The following is a 20887-nucleotide window of genomic DNA, read 5'->3' as shown; positions in this document are numbered from 1 at the left end:
TAGTGGCAGAGGGGTAGAGACTGTACCTAGCACGATGCGGCCTAGAAGATCTGTTGTAGAGGTGAATAGTTTTCCAGAGGTTGTGTTGGAAGGGGTGAGTGAGGCAAGGGCGCGGGGCCATTCTGATGGAGGAGGGTCTTGTTCTGCAGAACGCTGAAGTCTTCTCTGAGTCTCATAAGTTCGGTCTGAATGGTTGAGAGGTTCAGTTTGATGTTAGAGAGTGTCAGAGCAATAAGCTTGAGTGTTAGCTTGGACGGCGAGGAGGGGGCGGAGCATGGGGGTTCAGTGTTGGTCGGAGACGAGAGCCTGATGGGTGGCGGGGGGAGATACAGTGTGGTGGTGTCAGAGGGGAGCTGGAGGGGTCACTCATGCAGTCATGCAGGTAGGTTGTGAGGCCGGGGAAGGGGATATGTTGCGGGGAGGTGAGGTCATGATGAGGGGAGATTTGGGTGGTGGGATGCTCAATTAGGGTGTCCAGGGATGTGGGCTCAGGGCTGGTGGGAGGGAAATGTGGGTGACCGACGTTTGCGAGGGAGAGGGTTTAGTGGGACATTTGGATAGAAGGTCTGTCAGGGAACTGTAGAGGTGGTTGAATGTGTTGAGGAGGTGTTCGGGTGCTTGAATGAGAATGTTGCCAGTTTTATAAATGGAGATGTCAATTTTTCTGTTAAAAGCTGGGGATGGGGAGGTAGATAGTTTGAAACCATATGGGATATTGCCGGATTTGGTGATTGTGAGATAGTTCAGGAGAATGCTTTTCCATTTGGAGGGGCGTTTGGAGAAGAAAATAAGGTTTGTTTTTATAGGCGAGGTGAGGCTATGGTAGGAGTCAACTTTGAGCTTTTCAGGGTGATGAGTCAGTAATTTATGCTTAAAGTTTTTCTTGGCATGTTTGGATAGATTGGATGGGTATACCATGTTCCAGGAATTGGGACCATGTCTAGAGAGGGCGGGATCTGGGGGAGTGGGGACGGGAGATGGGTGGGTGCATGAAGGGCCGTCAGGGTGGAGTTAGGAGGAAAAAAGAGAAGAGGGTGAGATTAAAGAGGTGAGAGGTAGGCGGTGTTTTAGAGTGGAGGTCAGGAGGGGAGGAAGGGCCGTCGGAGGGGGAAATGTGAGGAACATAGGGGAGCGGGGTGGGACATAAAGAGATGAGAGATAGGAGGCATTTGAGATGGGAGGTCAGGGGGGAGAAACGCTAGGGGGTAGGAGAGGAAGTGGAGGGGTGGGGGGGAACCAAAGGGTAGGCCAGAAGTCAGAGATATAAAAGAGGGGAAAGAGAAACACAACAGAGAAATGCTAATGGTAGTGCTAGGGTAACAATAATAATAATAATGATGGAGCATCAGTATTCCAGTGGAATTCAACAAAAGGAGCAATAGTTATAGAGATAGCATACATTATAGTGGAAGCATGCCAAAGTAGTCACATTAAGAACATAGCTGTGTAATGAAAATAGTAATGGTAGAGTAGGGAAGCCAGTATTGATGAAACATCAGCACTCAGAAAGACATTCAAAAAGTAGAAAAGAAGGTTCAACAAGAGTAACAATAATTATAGAGATAGCATAATTATTATTTTATTATTTTTTTGCAGAGTTTTATATAGCGCAAACTAGACCCGAACCGAATCAGGTATCGGAGCGCTTTACATAGCACCAGTTACGTTACATGAGGACGGACACACATTCATTTTTAGGCACGGGGAGATTAAGTGATTTGCCCAGAATCACAGGAGGTTTTGGCATCGTTACCGAGACCCGAACCCAGATCCCCTGGTCCGAGGTCAAGCGCCCTAGCCGTTAGGCCAACTCCTCTCTCCTCTCATTATGGTGGTAGCACGCCAAAGTAATCATATTAGAACAAAACAGTATAGTGAAGATAGTAATGATAGAGTAGTGAGGCTAGTAGGCCCAGGTTCCTCAGTGTAGCCTTGACTCCGATGTATTTGCAGCGGGCATCCTGCACTATCGCAGTAAAATCTGGGTACAGTGAGAAAGAAGAGCCCTGCCAGGTAGGTGGGCCTTTTTCTCTAGCGATTCGTAAGGCAGTGTCTCTGTCCCAAAATTTTTAACTCCGAGCGTTGAGTGGTCTTGGTAGGCAGCCCAGGTTGGAGCCCTCTCTCCACTGTGAATGTATCAGTAAAGGATTCTTTGCTAAATAAGTCAGTCAATAGTTGTTCCACAAAGAGATCCAGGCTGCCGGTGTTTGTAATTTTCGGAATATCTAGGATGAGTATATTATTGCGCCAACTTCTCGCCTCCAAATCTTCATTGCGACAGTTTTGAGAAGCCTTTCCATACGATCCAGTTTCTTGACAGACTGCAAGGGTCCGTCTTCTAGGTCTGAAACCCTACCCTCCACCATGTCAAGTCTCTGATCATGAAGGTCGATACACGTCCCTAGAGGGTCAAGCCGTTTGTCCAACGAGTAAAGCGGCCATCCAGGGCCTTGAAACTAGCCCTTAGTTCCACCTTGAGGGCATCCGTTCCAGACGGTTCCATAGTAAAGCACGCAGCTCCGCCACTCTCAGCCATTGGTATGCTGGTGTTTTCTTCAGGGCATTTAGTTCTATTGAATTGTAGGCACTAATACTTAGGGTCAAGGCAGACCGTTGCCCATGCCGCTATAGAGATGCTGATGTGAAGATGTATGGGTGTACAGTGGGCCAGTGAGTGGCGGTGAGAGGCAGGTGGCATCCCTCAATCGCCCTATAGTGCCAGCCGAAGGAAGTATGCTGGGCAGCTCTGCCTTGCAGGATCTCTGGGGCAATGCAGGCCAGCTTACCTTAGAGTCGGCGTGATCTCCTCTCGCGCCACTCCTCCCTCGAACTCCGCAGCTCTCAGTGGTGCTCCGGTAAGCAGTCACTCTACTCAGCCATCACGTCTCTGGGTAGGGGTCCTCTTCCTGTGCCCCTGCAGGAACTTCACCAGCCAGTCCAGGGAGCTCTGACTAATGCGCAGCGGGCCATGCACCCAGCCTAGGCCCGGTCGGCAACAGCACCCGCCTATAAGACGCTCAGCAGTACAGGCGGTTTGGGCTCGTTTTCTGGCTTCTGTCAGCCTGTGCCCCACACAGCCGCCAATATAACAGGCAACGCCTGCAGGCAGGGCGGGGTTGACTAAATGTAGAGTATGGCAAGGATTGCGGGAAGGCTGGCGGAGTTTCAATGCTTCACGGCCATCTTGGTTGACAGCTTGGCCACGCCCCCCCCCTCCTCCTATCTTTAACAGCCTGAAGCTGCTGGTTGTGTGTAATTGCCAGCATATTACCTATTTATGCACTGTAGTTTTATCTTGAGTTTAGCAGATGCAAATTGCACTTTTTAATATATATTGTCACTTTTTTTTAGGAATTATTTATGTTATACTGTCTAAATTGATTTGTTGTATTTTTATTTATTCTTATGTGTTTGTACATGTATGACCTTGGAGGCCTAGATAAAGTTTTTTGAACTGAACATAATGATTTTTTCCCACTTTCAATAACTGAAAGTACTTATTTAAAAATAGTAAGCAGATGAAGCGACAAGCAGCTCTGCTGTGAGTAAACTTTACATGATCCTGGTGCTTTACAATTAAATCACATCACTGCATCATTCCGTTGAACTGTGTGTAAAACTCATCTTTCTTCAAATGAACTGTATTCGGATCTTCTCTGCCCTCTTAATATATCTCTGCTGCAACATGTCTCGGTGGTGACCCCCAACTGCTCTCTCTCACCATTGCTGTCACCCCGCCCTCCCATGGACTACGTCACCAGGGAAACAAACCTGTTGTTGGCGCTGTGCAGACAGCCGGGGCAGAGCCCCTTTAAAGCTTAAATAAACATCCTAATAACTGGGCTCCTCCTAAGAGATGTTTCTCTAAAAAGAGTGTTTTATTATTTAAAAATAGCTCTGCTTGTGCTCCTTGTTACATGTTGAATCCCACCAGAAGGGGTGGGGGGAGCAGCTCCTACACCAGCCTCAGCTCTTCTGCTGGCGGTTGGGTGGCAGGTGGGGGTAAGTTGGAAGTCAAACCAGCCTCAGATCTGCTTCTCCCCAGAGAGAGAAGTACGGGCAGAGCCTCTGTGTGAATGGGGCCTGCGGGAAGGAGTAGAGAAGCTCCCAGGAGTCAGCATTGTACAGGGCCAGCCGCCCCCCCTCGTAGTCCAGATAAACCCCCAGCTTCTGGGGCTTCTCACGAGGAGACAGAGGGGTCTCAGGAGACGTGACAGCCAAGTATTGACCATTACGCCCCCCCACAGCCCAGACTCCCCCCTCGGGTGACCATGTGAAGCGTCCCTTCCTGTTCACAGACTCTGCTGCGACCCCCACATGCCACCCTCCCCCCTCCTGCAGCAGCTGCACCTCCCAGTAATGTCTGCCGGAGGTAAACCACTCGCTCCCCAGCACACAAGGACAGAAGGAGGTGAATCTCTTGGGGATGTCAGGCAGGGGCTGTGTTGTGCCTGTCCGTCTCGCACGTCTTCGCCCCTCAGACAGGAGGAGCAGAGGATGAGCTGTGTCAGGATCCAGAGTCACCATCACTGCAGAGAAGAGATTCATAATTAGAGATTTAATGACACAAATACAGTTGTTTTATATTTTAGCATATGTTTCATACGAATAATGTAAGCCAAAGCTGAAAGGAGAACCGGGTTGTGTGCAGAACATTTTTATTGTAGCAGGTGCACCGCAACCATGAGGTGCTGTACATGAAACAGTGGAGTGTGGGGGGTTTAGTGGAAACCAGAACTAGACAGCATTGTGATTACACACTGCTGTACTAGATGTGTATACTATCCAGTGCAAAGTCTACTTACTGTAGTAAAAAGTACACTTTGTGTTAGAGCGCAGTGTACTATACTGTACACTCAGGTAGACAACACTACACTACATACACGGGATACTCTACTACGTAGTGCACTGCAAGACAGCACCTTCCACAACACTAGAAACAATGTTAGACATTGTACTAGGCCCCACAACTTGCTAGACAGAACAGGATACTAGGTGGAACACTACAATTAAGATGTACAGTACTAGACGGTAGACTGTTAGACAGTACCGAGCACTCTCACTGTGTACTATGTGCGACAGTGAGACAGACAGTACAGTGTTAGACAGTACAGGGTACTACTTGGGATATTGTGATAGACAGGACTTTGTTCTAGTCAGTGCACTGCCCTAGCAACCACACTGCACTAAACTGCGCACTATACTACAGAAAACACTGCCCATAACCGCTGATTTCACTTAAACTTATATGGCACTATTATGCACACTGCACTACAAACACTGAAACAGACAGGACATTGTACTACATAGTACACTGCATCACACTAAGCTACACCAAACACTGTGTTGATCACCACACAGTCAAACAACAAAAGAAGAGAGGTCTAATCTGGTCAAGTACACGACTACCAGAAATGTGGAGCAAAAGGATAAGTGGATAGTATTGATCACAGTCACTCTAGTTGAGTGGGATCACAGTCACTCTATTTGAGTAAGAAAGCCCTCACACACCGACCTAGTCAGTGTCATGCTTCATCATCGGGCCCCACCGAAGAGACCGAGTGTCTCTTCGGTGTGCTACGACGCCAGAAAGACTGCGGAGCTGGTTGTGTGGGGAGGAAGTGTTGTGAAGATTTCTCAAATTAAAAGTGACTAACAGGGTATCAAAAAAACTTTAATGAGTGATCCCTAAGACACGTGTAAGTGGTATATGTGTCTGAATTTAAAAGCCAAGGTTGTTAGGATTTGGTTAAATTCAGCTAAATACCACAAATTTATTAAAATCAGTCAACATGTTTCTGCCTTCAGTGTGGTATGTATTCACCATGGCATTCTTCAGGACTATAACCCCGGCGGTGTGGACACTCTAATAGTCCACCCTGACCTGGGGGCGTGAAAGTGAAAAGGAAAAGTGAAAAAAGTGCTTAAAAAATTGGGAGAGCAAATTGCTCAATCCAAAAAACCCAAATTATGGGTGTATCAGCACTTTAAAATTGGGCGCTACTTGCACCATGGGTCTCGGGAGGGGGGTTGGAGCGCGCTTGGCACATCGCCCTCTGCGCTCACATCCCGCTTGGCAACCTGCTAGAACCCTCTTGACCGGACCCCGACGATCACCACACAGTGCCAGACAGCACACTACACTAGACCGAACACTGCAATAGACAGGACACGGTACAACACAGAGCACCGCACTACACAACATGCACTTCTTTAATTTGTACCAGCCAACCCTTCTCAATCAGCATACTACACTGGATGGTACAGGGTACTATGGAGGTATAATGTACTAGACAGTACAGATTGCAAGACAGCACACTGCACTGCGCTGCGCTCGGCATAACACTTTAATAGATAGCAACCCGTAGTAGACAGTAAATTTTCATCACAACACGCACTGCACTACCCAGAACTAGACAGTTCACTACATCAGATTGCACATTAACCCATCCCATGCTGGTGACGGTACCGCTCCGTCACCAGCCACGGACGCGCTGTGCTGGTGACGGAGCAGTTCCATCACGGGCCGCTCGCCGCGGCGCGTTCTATTGTGTGGGCGGGGCCGTGACGGAACTGCTCAGTCACAAGCACAGCGCGCCCAAGGCTCGTGGCGGAGCGGTTCCGTCACTAGCATGGGAGCGCCTCGCGGCCCCCCACCCCTGTGGTGGAATTGCCGCCGCAGCGAAGGGGTTAATACAGTACATTGTATCGAAGAGCCCACTAGCCAGTACATTTCACGCAGTAAACTACACTCGCTATCACACTGCACTACACAGTGCGCTGTACTAAACAGTTCACTGCATCAGACTGCACACTATTAGACAGGACAGAATATATCAGAGAGAACAGTACAATGTGCACAGAAACCTACACCAGCTAGCACGCTACACTGTACTAGACAGGTACACTCCATCATAGAGCACACTAAGCCAATCTTTGTACAAGCAGCACACAGTGCTAAACAGCAAATGGTAGTAGGCAGTACACTGCGCTGGAGAGCACACTGTGCAAACCAGCACGGCACTAACTATCAAAACACTGTGCTAGAGGGCAAAATGTACCAGAAAAACAGCACAGTGGACAAGGCAGCACGCAGTATGCTGTACTAGATGGTATTCTGTAAGTACACTGACATGGACAGCTAAACTGCACAGTGCACTAGACCATACATTGCATTACCAAACAAACTGTGCACTTCACCAGATGGTACACTGCACTAGACAGCACAACATACTAGCCAGGAATGGGCAGGAATGTCCTCTGTGTGGTCAACAGGCATGTCCCCCTGCTCGGAGGGCCCAACTGAATGCACATCTAGTACATCAAGTCCAATGTTTGCCCTCCCATCGTGCTAATCTAGTGTGTGTACAGAAGCCTCGGCCTTTCCCTGCCTATGTGAGGATCTGCATCTCCACTGTAACCTGGAGAGGCTCGCCAAGCGTGCCCTCATTGACGGCAGTGGATGACTGTCTGTCCTGGGTATAGTGTGAAATGACCATTTTTTGTGTGATGTCGCCCCAAATTTGCTGTATCTGCTTTGCTGGTGTTAGGACTCTGTGTACTTTACCTGTGCTAAATAGGACTAAAGTGCCTGTACTCCCCATTTAGAAACGTAGAAAGTGTCTTAAACCTGATTGGCACAATTAACTTTTCTATAAGGTATATGGGGGGAAAAATCCCTGTCATGGTAAGTTAAATGCCACCTGTTGCTGCAGCGCCTATTGTGCAACACATACACAACAGTAACAGAGAAAACATGGCTTTCAGCCTACCATGTGTGGCCTGAAAGCAGCAGCTTGAACCCAGATACAAAGACCTATCAAAAATGACCTTTTGACAAGCAGGAAAGCCGAATTGTAAATATTAAATAAGTCATCCCTAAGCACGCCTTGGTGCTAACAGGATAGGCTGTGCAAGATTTAAGAATAGATCACATTTGCCTGCAGAGCTTTCTTCTTTCTTAGGATGAATGTCTAGGCTTGTGGTGATGCATTTCATTCCCGGCTCTCCACAGGATAGCTCTAGTATGAAGTGCCTTGGACCCAATTCAAAATGGACACGGTTTAAACAATAAAACAACAGCCTTATCTCATTCTGCCAGAGACTCAGAAAAGCACCTTTACCTAGTTTGAGCAAAAAGAGTCATCTCCTAAGAGCACTAAACAAAGCATGGATAGCTGTTCTTATGTTTGTCCCTGAAACTAACTGTGCAGACTATAGAACAACAATGCCTGACTTATTATATATTCTTGTGTGGCATTCTCTCGTATAAGTGAAAAACATGTTAAAAACACCATCCTAAAATGATGGTAGGTTAAGGATAAATATAATGGCGGCTAAATGTAATCCCTATGACAGAACATGTGTGACATTAGAAATGGCATGTTCCTTCAGTGACCAGGCCCAGAACGACATGGCTGTTGGTTGGCACATTGGAAAAGGTAAAGCATAGATTATATTCTTTAACCTGTAGGTGAGCCACTGAGACTCGGGTGTGGGCGTCAGTTGCAAAGTGGGCAGGGATCCCGGTTCCAGCGGGATCCGGAGCCCTTGAAGTCCGTTTCTTTTGGACAGGTCCACGGGAGACGGGAATCTTTTTCAAAGGGAGCAGTTGTCCTAGGGTTTCAGAGGTCGCAGTCTGCAAGACAGGACGCAGGTTCGCAGAAGCAGGAGACAGGCCGGTATGGGCTGGGGCCAAAGCGGTCATCGTCTTCAGTCATCTCTGCAGGGAAGTTTAATGTCTTAGGTTGTCGCAGATCTAGTTTCTAGGTCTGGGTAAGCCACCTAAATACTAAATTTAGGTGCGTTTTAGGGGGGTAGCAGGTAGGGCCAATGGGCACCTTACCGGAGGTGACTACACCCTCATTATTCCGAACTCCTGTAGGAGTGGGCATAGACCTAGCCCCGATTGGAGGGATTCCCCATTTTCAAGATTACAGGGACAGAAAGGTGTGCCTCATCTCGCTTCCCTCACCTGAGGGCTGGAGCTAGCAGAGGTGGACACACCTCTTATACTCCTAAGTTTTCCTGCCCAAAGTGGGGGTGTCAACAAACCGGGGGATGCGATCTGCTGCTAGCAGCAGAGGCTGGGGGGTCGCATTTACAAGGGCCGAGGGTCTTTGAAGCTTCACCTTTGAACACTGGCCCATCCTGGGAGGTGCATTGTTTCTGGTCCCAGAGAGCAGAGGCTCCCTACCCAAGGGTCCAGAAACAAGCCTGGTGGTGGCTGGGTCAGAGACCACACCAGGGTTGGAAGGTTTCAAGGGGGCACCTCTGAGGTACCCTCTGAGTACATGGTACAATAAATCTCACACTGGCAAGAGTGTGGGTTTATTGAGGAGTAGTTAGGTACCAAACACTCCTTTGTTTAGTGACGACGTCTTGGTACTGTGGAACTCGAATTGGCGAGGTTCCAGCCCATGTACTCTATATGGCTAACCTGGTACTTACAATATTAAGGAATGGACCCTACTAATGTATGGGACATATCTGCTCATGCAGATATGCCCTCCCCTGTGGTATAGTGCACCCTGACTTAGGACTGTGAGGCCTACTAGAGGGGTGACTTACCTATACCTTCAGGCAGTGCTGGGTGGCATGGTGCCCAGGTAGGATGCCATGTCATTTTCTACCTCACAGGGGCATACAAGCTGCAAGGGCAGTGACATGGTCCCATTGAGAGGGGTCCCAAGGGACCCTCTTCAGCTACCAGGCTCTAGGGTACTATTTACTAGGGACTTACAGGGGGTAGAAGTACCAATTAAGGATATGTTTTGGGGAAGACACCCAAGCACAGGGAACCTGGTTAGCAGGGACCCTGTGCACTACAACGGAAACCACATCAAAACCAGGTAAAAAGTGGGGCTAACGATGCTAAAAGAGGCCCTTTTTCCCAGGTATTTACTATACTTTTTCTCAAAACATCCTTGAGCTCCTTCCTCTCGGAGAGGGGGTTGTAGCTAGCATCGTGACTAGGTTTCACAGTGCGAGGAGGTTCACCCTATGAGGGAGCATGCCACCTTTTGGTGGGTGAGGGAAAACCTCCCTTAAAAAGGGATTTAGTAGGTCTTATCCTGTCCTGTTTGTTATAGACCAGGGGGTTTTGTTGTGGCTAACATATTTGGGGAGCTATCTCCTGCAGGTTTCTAAATCTCCTCTGGCTCTTTTGTTGTGTTTTGGTGAATGTACTACTGCCAGTTCAGCAGCGATTTTTTACTTTATAACATAATGTGCTAATCTCATGATGGCACAGCGCACACCAAAGCACATGTGTGGTTCACATATTAAAACGATCTTGCATTCTTCCTCCAGGCACCACTTGTACGAGTTTAACATCAAAAAGAAATTGACATTGCCCCAGTCTCCAAAATTCATATAAATATGCGTATAAACAAATGCTCAGAATGACATTTGACATTAGCTCAGCTGAGACGCGCGAAGCACACTGTGCACAGAGTGGATCTTCCGGGAAGCATCTGGTACTTGGGAAATAAAAAGCAGTGGAGGAAAAGAGGAGGTAGAGGTTCAGCAGGGATGGGGGGGCTGCTGGCGACAGGGACAGGAAAATTAAAGGTGGAAAGGCCAAAAAGCAGCCACGACCTGCTAGAGGGTCTACTAGAGGGTCACCGAAGAAGAAATGTAAATTGGTATTGTGAAAGTGTGGTCTCATTAGGACCAAGACTGTTTCCTATGTAGAGCAGTGACACAATAACAACGCCGGTTGTCTCAGGTTAGTAGATGTGCATGTGCCAGACAGTTTTAACATCATTCTCCATGCGTGCTTCATCTTGCAGATCACAAAAAGAGGCTTCTTTGTGAGGGAGGGAATCTAAGCAGCAATACAGATCAGTGCTGGAAAGCGGCCACCCACAAGATACCTCACTGTGGAAAAATACAAACTGGGGGGGCACTACCAACCAGAATATAAGATCCTTAATTATTGCCCGGCGATGTCGCCTCTTGAACCCACAAAGAAGTTAAACCATTGAAGAGGCAGGCGCTGGAGACTGGAAGGCAGGAAACAAGGTTTTTTATTTCTCTCCGGAGGAGAACACAACGAAACGGACAGAAGGTATCGTTCTGAGGTGCTCTAACTGCATCCCGGAGGCCTGGCCTCTTATACACGAGTTTATCTCTTTATTACATGTAACACATTCTCGTTGATACTTTGATGTACGGAAAGACATCCTCAGAATCCCCTCTTCCCAGCCCGTTCCCATACAAGGCTACAGTGGAAGTCCCCGCCCCGTTCACAACAGGTGATGATCATTGCGCAGCTGGGTATTCCGCCGATTCACGGAGTGTGCGGGTTTCGATCGGATCTCGTGGGATGGGGGGGGCTTTGATCATCTCGGGGGTCCTTTGAGGAGGGAAGCTTCCTATTGTATGGGGAGGGGCAAGAGATTGGTATCGGCAGAGCTAGGTGTCGGCCTGGGAACGGGGAAGACTAAACGGGCACACGGGGAAAAGGGGTTTGCATCAAAAGGGCCGGAGGTCATGACGGGGAAGCAGGGAGGTGTCGCGCTGGGAGCGGGAGGAGGGCCTGGGGCAGAGCAGCGCCGAAGAGGGGTTTATGACTCAAGGCAGGTGCAAGCAAGGGGGGTTGCCAGCGAAGTTAGGAGAGAGAGAGAGAGAGAGAGACGCGCTGGCTCTCGGCGAGAGCCGGGAAGCCATGGTGTCCAAAATGGCGGCTGTTTTACGCGCACAAAAGGTTTAAGGAGAGCAAGAGGGCGCCGATAATGTTGACGGTTTTCAGCCTAACTTTTAACAGTCCTCCCTTTTCAACATATCTAGCCAACTTGCTTACTCAATGTCAATTTTCATCAAATTCCTAACTTCGGTATCATATAATGCCCTCATATGTTCGCTTCCAATGTCCACAGTTTTGGGAAAAATACAACTCGCACATAAAGAACACATAGGTGGCAAACATTGAATTCCTAAGCATAGGCCACATATTACAACTACGGGAATCAGGATAATGGTGAGCAGTCTCCAGCCCCAGCTTTTGACGGTGTCCCAGAACCAACCACCAAGCGACCATTCTTCTTGCTCTTGGTGGACTTCCGAAGAGAGTCTGTGAAGATGTTCGATGGCTTTGTACACTGAGGGTGAGTTGTCCGGTATGTATGTACAACAGCTGGCCCCAATAATGCGGCATGCTCCTCCACGGTCCGCCAGAACTACATCTAGAACGAGGCGGTTCTGAAGAGCCACCAAACGGACCGCTTGGAGCTCGGCAGTGTTGTTGGCAAAGATGCCCGCTGTGATGTTCATGGTTGTCTCGACTGCCTGAGTCAAATGTCGGATGGCACGGCTGTTTGCCATCGGGCCCCAGAGGGGGACGAGTCCTTTCATAGCATCGAGGAACTGTGCTCCTGTTGAGTCGGCTTGCTCAACGTCTTTTGCTCGTTTTTGCCTGTGGTGATTCGCTGGGGCCACATAAGTTGGAGGAAGGACGAAGGAGATGTAGCAAGTGCCCCCCCAGCCTTTGGGGAGCCAGGTGTAGGCCTTCGTGCCACAGATGAAATACATGTTTGGGGATGACACAAAGGAAGGTGGATCCGTGGAGTCCAAAGTTCTGGTAAAGCGGCAAGCGCTGTGACCCACCAGCTGTGTCCCACGTCCTTCTACACACATGTGGCCTGTGACGTTGATGACCGTCAGGGCTACAGTCAGAGTGGCAGCCGTTCGTTTCCGCAGATAGGAGAAGGTGGGTCTGGTTGGATTGTTGAACACCTGCATTTCGATTCGTTCTTTGGCCGGAATGTCCATTTGGATTGAGTCGCTGGGGGTCAGCGGGCAGAAGTGTGTCTTTGTCTTGTTTCGCCCGGCCCCATGAGAAGAATGTGCTGCAGCTCTGCTGGAGGTGGCATTTTCCGTATAGCTCTCTTGCAGGAGGATCAGCCAGGCAAGGCAGGAGCCGTGGACGGAGAAGGGTGAAGGGATGAATGGTATTGAATGTCCAGTGGCATGGGGTAGCAACCCACAGATCCAGCAGTTGGTGGCGTTGGTGGCAAGATTGTGCTGGTGAAGTAGCTGCACGAAAGAGTTGTTCCAAAACTCCTTTCGCCTCTCTCTTAGTTGAGGAGAGAGCGAAATTAGATAATGTTCCTTCATGGTGGTAGGCTGAGCAGTGGTTAGGAATGTTTCGTGAGCAGGTGTGTGTTCTTCCATAATCCAGAGCGTAGTCATGAGGAGAAAACAGAGGAGGATTACGGTGAAGAGTGCAATTGTCTTTGAGCTATGGAGTCTGTCTGTTCTCGGATTTCTGTAGCGGGTATTTCCTGTTGTCTCAGTCGGCTTCTTGTTTGGCGCTTCCATCATCTTCGTCTTCAAGGTGCTCGGTAGTGGGCAGGACCACAGACTCAGTTTTAGCTTCTCTCCAGGTAACCCTTGGTAGTTTGGGTCACCGTTCTGAGATTCTTTAACCTAGTCCGTGGCCTACTTAGCCGAAGCTCCCTCCTTTCGACGCAGGAAATACCCTTCTCGAGATGGCACAGTGGGGTCAGGATGTTTTGAAAGTTCAAGTGTCTCTGTATCCGGGTAGCAGTTCAACGATGGTCGGTCCCGGTTCAGGAGCTCTTCTTGGGTGTTGACGGTGTCTGTCGTGGCCAGGGCTGGAGAGACCTTTTTGCAGTGATGAGCGTGCAGCCAGTGTTTCTTCCCCTCCACTCGAAGTGCGGTCCGAGTGGTGATCAGCACTTGCCAGGGGCCCGTCCACCGGGGTTCCAAACTCTTTGATCGCTGAAAGTTTCGGATCAGCACGAAGTCCCCCGGCTGGATGGCGTGACCCGGACCCCTGGAAGCATCGGGGATGGCCTGCCGCACCTGCTGATGAAGGACAGACAAAGTTTCAGTCAATTTGTACAGATAATCAGACATTAGGACATCCGGAACGTCATGAATGGACGTTGGTTTCGGGGCAGACCAGACGCTCATGGGTCGACCGAAGACAACTTCATAAGGGGTTAAGTGATGTCGGGTGGGGGTAGAGCGCATCGATAGCAATGCCAATGGGAGGGCGTCTGGCCATTTCAGGCCCGTCGTAGCCACTATTTTGGCCAGTTTAAGCTTTAGTGTGGCGTTGTGTCGTTCGACCAGCCCGGCAGATTGAGGGTGGAAGACTGCGTGGAATTTCTGTTTGATACCCAGCCCATTTAGGATGAGCTGGATAACGTTGGCTACAAAGTGGGGGCCATTATCACTCCATAAAACACGACAGAGGCCATAACGGGGGAAAAACTCTTTTAACAGGACCTTTGCAGTGGCCATAGCGGTGTTGTCACGGGTCGGATATGCTTCCACCCATTTGCTAAATGCGCACACCACGACAAGTACATATTTCAGGCCTTGGCATCTGTCTAGCTGGATGTAGTCCATCTGCAGGACTTCAAATGGGTGGTTTGGGACCCCAAATCCCCCCCGGGGTACTACAGTTCCCTTCCCGGGGTTGTGTTGCAGGCATATTAAGCATTGTTGGACCAGGCGTTTGGCGGAATCTGGGATCTTGTCATTGTGCCAAACCCTGGAGACAAGTTCGATCATGGGGGCTGATCCTATGTGGGCTGGGGAGTGTGCCATGGATAATATGGGAATCAAGTATGAATCAGGTAGCAACCATCTGTTCGTGTCTTTTGTCCGCCAGCAGCCTTCATCGTCTTTCAATCCCACCCGTGCCCATTCAGTCAATTCGTGTTGTGTGCTAGCCATTTGTATGTCTCTAATTGTGTCCTTGGCGTCAGTCCAGTTTTCTGCTTGTGACCTGGTCACGTACATACGTGTTGTCGTTCTATTTTCTGCTGTCGTTCGGGCGGTGATGTCGGCTAGTGCATTTCCCTGTCCAATAATGTCTGTCACCTTCTTGTGTGCCTGGCATTTGATAACGGCAAGTTTGTTGGGGAGGAGGACAGCTTCGATTAAGGCGGAGACTAAATCCCCGTGCAGGATGGGTGTGCCGTGTGAGGTCAAGTATCCTCTCTCCCTCCAGAGGAGCCCAAAATGGTGAACCACCCCGAAGGCATACTGGCTGTCGGTGTAAATGTTCGCCGTGGTTCCTGTTGCCAGGATGCAGGCTCTCGTCAAAGCAATCAGTTCCGCTGCCTGGGCAGATCGCTGGGTGATGCGGGCTGTTTCTACTACAGTTCGAGCTGTGGTGACTGCATAGGCAGCGGAAGTGGTACCATCGGAGAGTTTGATGCAAGAACCGTCCACCCACAACTCCCCGTCGGGGTCAGGGAAAGCTGTGTCTCTGAGATCGACCCTACTCCTGGTCTGTTCGTCCGTAAGAGTCACGCAGTCATGTACGGGGTGCACATTGGGGTCGTTCTCTGGCAAGGGTAACAGAGTTGCTGGGTTCAGTGTGGTGCATCTTTTCAGGGTGATATGGGGGGCAAGCAAGGTTAGTTCGTATCCAGTCAGTCGTGCACTCGTCAGATGTTGCGTCTTGGTTTGGTTCAGGAGGGTGTCGACTGCATGGGGTACCAGTACCGTGAGGGAATTCGAGAGTACAATCCCCTCACTCTGTCGGATAGAGACTGCAGCAGCAGCTACAGCTCGAAGGCAGGCAGGCAAGGCTCTGGCGACAGGGTCAAGAGTGGCAGAGAAGTAAGCGCACGGTCGTTGCTTAGGACCGATGGCCTGGGTCAGGACAGATAAAGCGCACCCCTCCCTTTCGTGAGTGTAAAGGGAGAAGGGCTTTCTGTAATCAGGGGTACCCAGGACAGGGGCTGAGCAAAGGGCATCTCGTAGTTCTGTGAAGGAGGTTTGACACTCAGGAGTCCAAGGGAGTGGGAAAGGGACGTCTTTGTTCAAGAGAGAGAGCAGTGGTTTTACAACGAGGCTGAAGTTTGGCAACCATTGTCGGCAGAAGGAGGTGAGGCCTAATAGGGAGCGAACCTGCTTCTGGGTTTTAGGGACAGGGGTGTCTAGAATGGCCTGGATTCGATCAGGGGTGAGTTTCCTTCCATCTTTGGACAGAAGGTGGCCTAGGTAGGTGACCTGGGGTAGGCAGAATTGCAACTTCTTCTTGGAGACCTTGTGGCCATTTTCCGCAAGGAAGTGCAAGAGTTGAATGGTGGCGGTAACCGCTAGAGGGGTGGTGTCGGCTGCCAAAAGGATGTCATCGACATATTGTACCAACACCACCCCGTCGGGTAACCGGACTTGGTCTAGTTGCCTTTTGAGGGCCTGGCTGTAGATGCTAGGGCTCTCCGTGTAGCCTTGAGGGGCTCGGCAAAACCTATATGAGCGGGATTTTAGGGTAAAGCCGAAGAGATATCGGCTGTCTGGGTGGATGGGGATGGAGAAGAAAGCGTTCTTGAGGTCGACGACGGAAAAGGTGGTGGCAGTGGATGGAATCAAGGTCAGGATGGTGGTGATGTCTGAGACCACAGGGTACTGGGGTACCACCACTTTGTTGATCTCTCGGAGGTCGATGATGAAACGGTATGCTTTCTCATCTCCCTCTCCCTGTTTCTTGATAATGGGCAAGATAGGGCTGTTGCAAACGTTGCTAACCACTTCCTCTACCACTCCTGCGTCTATCAGTGACTGGATAATCATTACCAATGCCTTCTCGCCCTCTGGCGATATCCGATATTGTGGGAGTTTTGGGAGTGTTGCGTCTGGTCGGACAGTAATGTGCACTGGGTCAATTAACATACGCCCTACGTCCGAATCCGCTTTGGCCCACAGATACGGAGGCAGGGTGTCAAGCAGGGACGCGTCGACGTCGGTGATGGAAAACATGTGTCGGGGGGAACAATGTTTAAGCAGAACGGGGTTGTCGTAAAGAAACACTCGAACTCCATCTTGAGAACACCTAATCGTCGCTCGGAAGTGTTTCAGTAAGTCAAGTCCCATAATGGCGTCAGGGCTATTGGAGGAAAGCAAGAACGTGGTGTCGGTGGTGTTGTTTTCTACGTCAAAGAGAATCGGGGCAGACAAAGGGTTGGTGGAGGGCGTTCCATCGAAACCTGTCGATGTTATGAGTGAGCCAGACAAGGGTGCCCTTGGAATCAGTCGTTTAGATAACGCACTACGTGTTGCGCCAGTGTCTACCAAAAATGGAGACTTGGTACCCAGGACCTTAGCAGTGACATAAGGGCCCTGCTGGTCAACATAGAGCTCGACTGGATCCCTCCCTCGCCCTTGGCTGTCCTATGCAAAGGTGTGAGTGTCGTCATAGTCAGATTGTTGATATTGGTTCTGTCTGGGTCGATCGAACGTATTCGGTCTGCTTGATCTGTCATTAGTCGCGTCATTTGGGGGCCCTCGTTGTGTTCCCTTAGGTCTCGGTCCGTTTACTACATCCCTGGGGTCTCTGTTCCTGATCATTTCCAGGAGAACTGGGCACTGGGATTTCCAATGGCCAGTCCCTTTGCAGAAAGCGCACTGGTCATCTCTAAGGTCTGTGCGTCCACTGTAGGGAGTCAGAGTGCGGTCCTGGGGAAATGCAGTCTTAGGGGCGTTTGTCTGGTAGTTTCCCCGGTATTGGTCTCGTCCTATAGTCACCCCTTGCAGTTTGGCAATCATCACCCTCTCTTTTAAGTCTTTCTTCTTTTTCTCTGTCGCCCTATCGTTTTCATTTTTCTGATGCTCATAATATTGGGCCATTTGAAGAATCGCTGTAGGTTTGGAGGCTGCCCAACTACTCTCGCTGGCCTGTAGTTTCTGGGAGATGTCCAATGATAGGCCCTTAACATAATTCTGGACAAACAGATGGTGTCCGGTTGCAGTGGTCATGTCCTGGCCGCTGTAATCGGAGAACACCGTTTCAAACCGGGAGAAGTATTCCGATACATCCTCCTGGGGTTTTTGGCGACAGGCTGTTACTATCGACCAGTCCACTTTCTTTTCTGGGATCAGGGTTTTTAATTTCTCTACAATTTTATCTGGGAGGTCTAGAATGGATTTCAATGGCTTTTGTCCTGGTCCCCGTTGTTTGTCCAAGTCATCGAGTTGTGGCCAGGTATGTCCGAACAGCTCAAGGTGGTCGACTTTCCGGATTTGCTTCCACACATCAGCTGGTAGACATAACCCGAAGAACAAGTCGATGTCAGCCAGGGTCATGATAGTTGAACCCAGGGCTGTACCCAATTCAGTATAGAAGGCAGTGGGGTTTTTACGTAGGTCGGGTAGAGATTTTCGGAATGTCAGTATCTCTTGCCGGTCCCATGGCTGGTAGACCCAGTTGTATACTACCCTTCCCTTCGCATCTTGGTTGTTGGCATCATCGTGAGTCCCTGTACCCCGAGGAGGAACCCAGTAAGGGGCAGCCTCACGTATCGGCATCATGGTGTTGGATTGCTCGGTTGGTGGTTCGGTCACTACGGGGGCCGCGGATTTAGCTCCCGGCTTTCGTTCAGTGAGGTGGCGGAAAACCTCAAGCGTACGCGTAAGGAGGTCCGACACATCACACTCGCCCTCATCCCCGATATCGACCTTCCGGTACAGAGTCCTTAGGCTCTCGGGACCTTTGTCTCGATATCGGTCCTCGTATGCATTCAAGACATGATAACACAGTCGTACGGTAAAATGTCGTCTGTGACTCCCTGTATACGAGCTGAACATATCTGTGATGTACTCTTCATCATCCTTCCTTTCTACCAGTGTCCTTGCTATTTTGTCGATCCCCGCTCGCTCATCTTTGTCTAGCCTGTTTGTTCTTGCAAGGCCAGCCCCTCGAGTCTCATGCTCGTCTAACGTTGTCGTTGATGCGGGTTTTAATACAAGGGGTTCAGCTGGCACAGAGGCCATTGGGGCCGACGCTGCGGCGGTACCTTCGTTTGTACCTGGGGGTGGCGCGGGCTGCGCCAAGGGCCGAGAAGGGGCGTATGGAGGGGGCATGTAGATGATAGGAGGACCTAACAGCAGGTCCTCATTGGCTTGTCGTTTCGAGGGCAAGTCAGGGTATAGCATGGAGGGGGTTCTAACCGGACACTGGCTTGGCGTTTCCCTTTCTAGTTTCTGTTTAGCTTTCTCTCTTTCCTCTATCTCCCTTTTTAGTTTCTGAGCAGCTAGGTGGGCTGCTTTTTGCAGCTCTTTTTCCAACCTACTCTGTTTTCTTTTTACGCTGTTCAGTTTCTTTTCGCCACATGCCGAAGCTATCAAGCATAGTGGGTGTTGTCTTGTTTTTACCTAGGGCAGTTTCTAGCATTTTTATTTTATCATCATCGAAGGATCCTGTCAGGGGCCATTGACTTTATTGACCCTGTTTTGTATATTTATGCCATAGTTTACTATAGGCAATAGCGGTCAATCCATGCTTCATGAACATGTCCTTATTAGGGGTGCCTTCCAGTGGGGCTGGATGGTCCATCTCTAATAAGCGGTCCGGGCTAAACAGGCTACCAATCAGTGGGGAGAAGACAGACATGACGGCTCGTAACGAGGGACTAAAAAGTCAGCACTGCCTATCTTATCACTAGGTGCAAAGACTGGACAGAATATTTCTATTCTACGTTGTTTGCAGGCAGTGAATACCTCATGGATCACAATAACCAAAGACCAACAAATAACAATGGGGAGAATGAGTAGGTCCGCAAAGATCTGCGTTACCTACCTTTTTCGCTATCTGCAAAAAGGGTGGTCTCTTCCCTGTTTGCAGACAGGGAATCTCCAGGAAACAATAATTTTGCGAACAACAGTTCAGTTTCAAGCAATTATAGGGTGAGGGAGAAAAAATAAGCACGGCTGCTACCCTACCTATCCTCCACTGCTTGCAAAGAGAGAGACCTTTGTTTCTCCGTTTGCAGACAGTGAATCCCTCGTGGATCAAGATAACAAAAGACCGACAAATAGCAATGGGGAGAGTGAGTAGGTCCGCAAAGATTTGCGTTACCTACCTTTTTCACTATCTGCAAAAAGGGTGGTCTCTTCCCTGTTTGCAGACAGGGAATCTCCAGGAAACAATAGTTTGTGAACAACAGCTCAGTTTCAGGTGACTATTGAGTGGGGGAGAAAAATAAGCACGGTTGTCTGCCCTACCTATCCTCCACTGCTTGCAAAGAGAGAGCCTGTTGTCTCTCCGTTTGCAGACAGTGAATCTCCAATTAAACAAAAAAGAGCAATACTAGTATTTAACAATCAAGCAATTTTTTCGCAATTTGTCGTGGTAACACGACCTTACCCGGACCGCATGGACAGTTTCCTGACTTCCGAATCCAGCGCCCGATCGTCCTCTCTTCTTCGTTATCCTCGCGGCACTCCTGATGGTTCCCAGTCAGGACCGTAGATCGCTCGAGAGAGGTCTGTTCGGAACCAGTGAAGTTCGGATGATCGGCTGTCAGACGAGGGTCTATCGGACAGACGCGTTCCCGATCGTTGCAGTCGTTCACTTTGTCGTCAGGACCTCTCCCACTGGATCCATGGGTCGCTGATGGGCCCCACGCTTGGGACGCCAATTGTGGAAAAATACAAACTGGGGGGGCACTACCAACCAGAATATAAGATCCTTAATTATTGCCCGGCGATGTCGCCTCTTGAACCCACAAAGAAGTTAAACCATTGAAGAGGCAGGCGCTGGAGACTGGAAGGCAGGAAACAAGGTTTTTTATTTCTCTCCGGAGGAGAACACAACGAAACGGACAGAAGGTATCGTTCTGAGGTGCTCTAACTGCATCCCGGAGGCCTGGCCTCTTATACACGAGTTTATCTCTTTATTACATGTAACACATTCTCGTTGATACTTTGATGTACGGAAAGACATCCTCAGAATCCCCTCTTCCCAGCCCGTTCCCATACAAGGCTACAGTGGAAGTCCCCGCCCCGTTCACAACAGGTGATGATCATTGCGCAGCTGGGTATTCCGCCGATTCACGGAGTGTGCGGGTTTCGATCGGATCTCGTGGGATGGGGGGGGGGCTTTGATCATCTCGGGGGTCCT

The 20887-nt window shown here is 49.7% G+C and overlaps 1 protein-coding gene across 1 annotated transcript in view; it reads right to left on the bottom strand.

Annotated features, from left to right (window-relative positions):
- Positions 1 to 1557: 1557 nt before the first annotated feature.
- The window catches only part of LOC144754189 (E3 ubiquitin-protein ligase TRIM15-like), a 106822-nt gene continuing 87492 nt past the window's right edge, over positions 1558 to 20887 (bottom strand). Inside the window, exon 6 of the mRNA XM_078641772.1 lies at positions 1558 to 4529. Within this exon, the coding sequence (XP_078497898.1) occupies positions 4015 to 4529 (515 nt within the window). The 3' untranslated portion in view covers positions 1558 to 4014. The remainder of the gene's footprint in view (positions 4530 to 20887) is intronic.

The sequence above is a fragment of the Lissotriton helveticus genome, chromosome 5_1 (genome assembly GCF_964261635.1).
Source record: "Lissotriton helveticus chromosome 5_1, aLisHel1.1, whole genome shotgun sequence".
NCBI lineage: Eukaryota > Metazoa > Chordata > Amphibia > Caudata > Salamandridae > Lissotriton > Lissotriton helveticus.
Note: the sequence above shows the minus strand (reverse complement) of the source record. Positions and strands in the feature narration are given on the sequence as shown.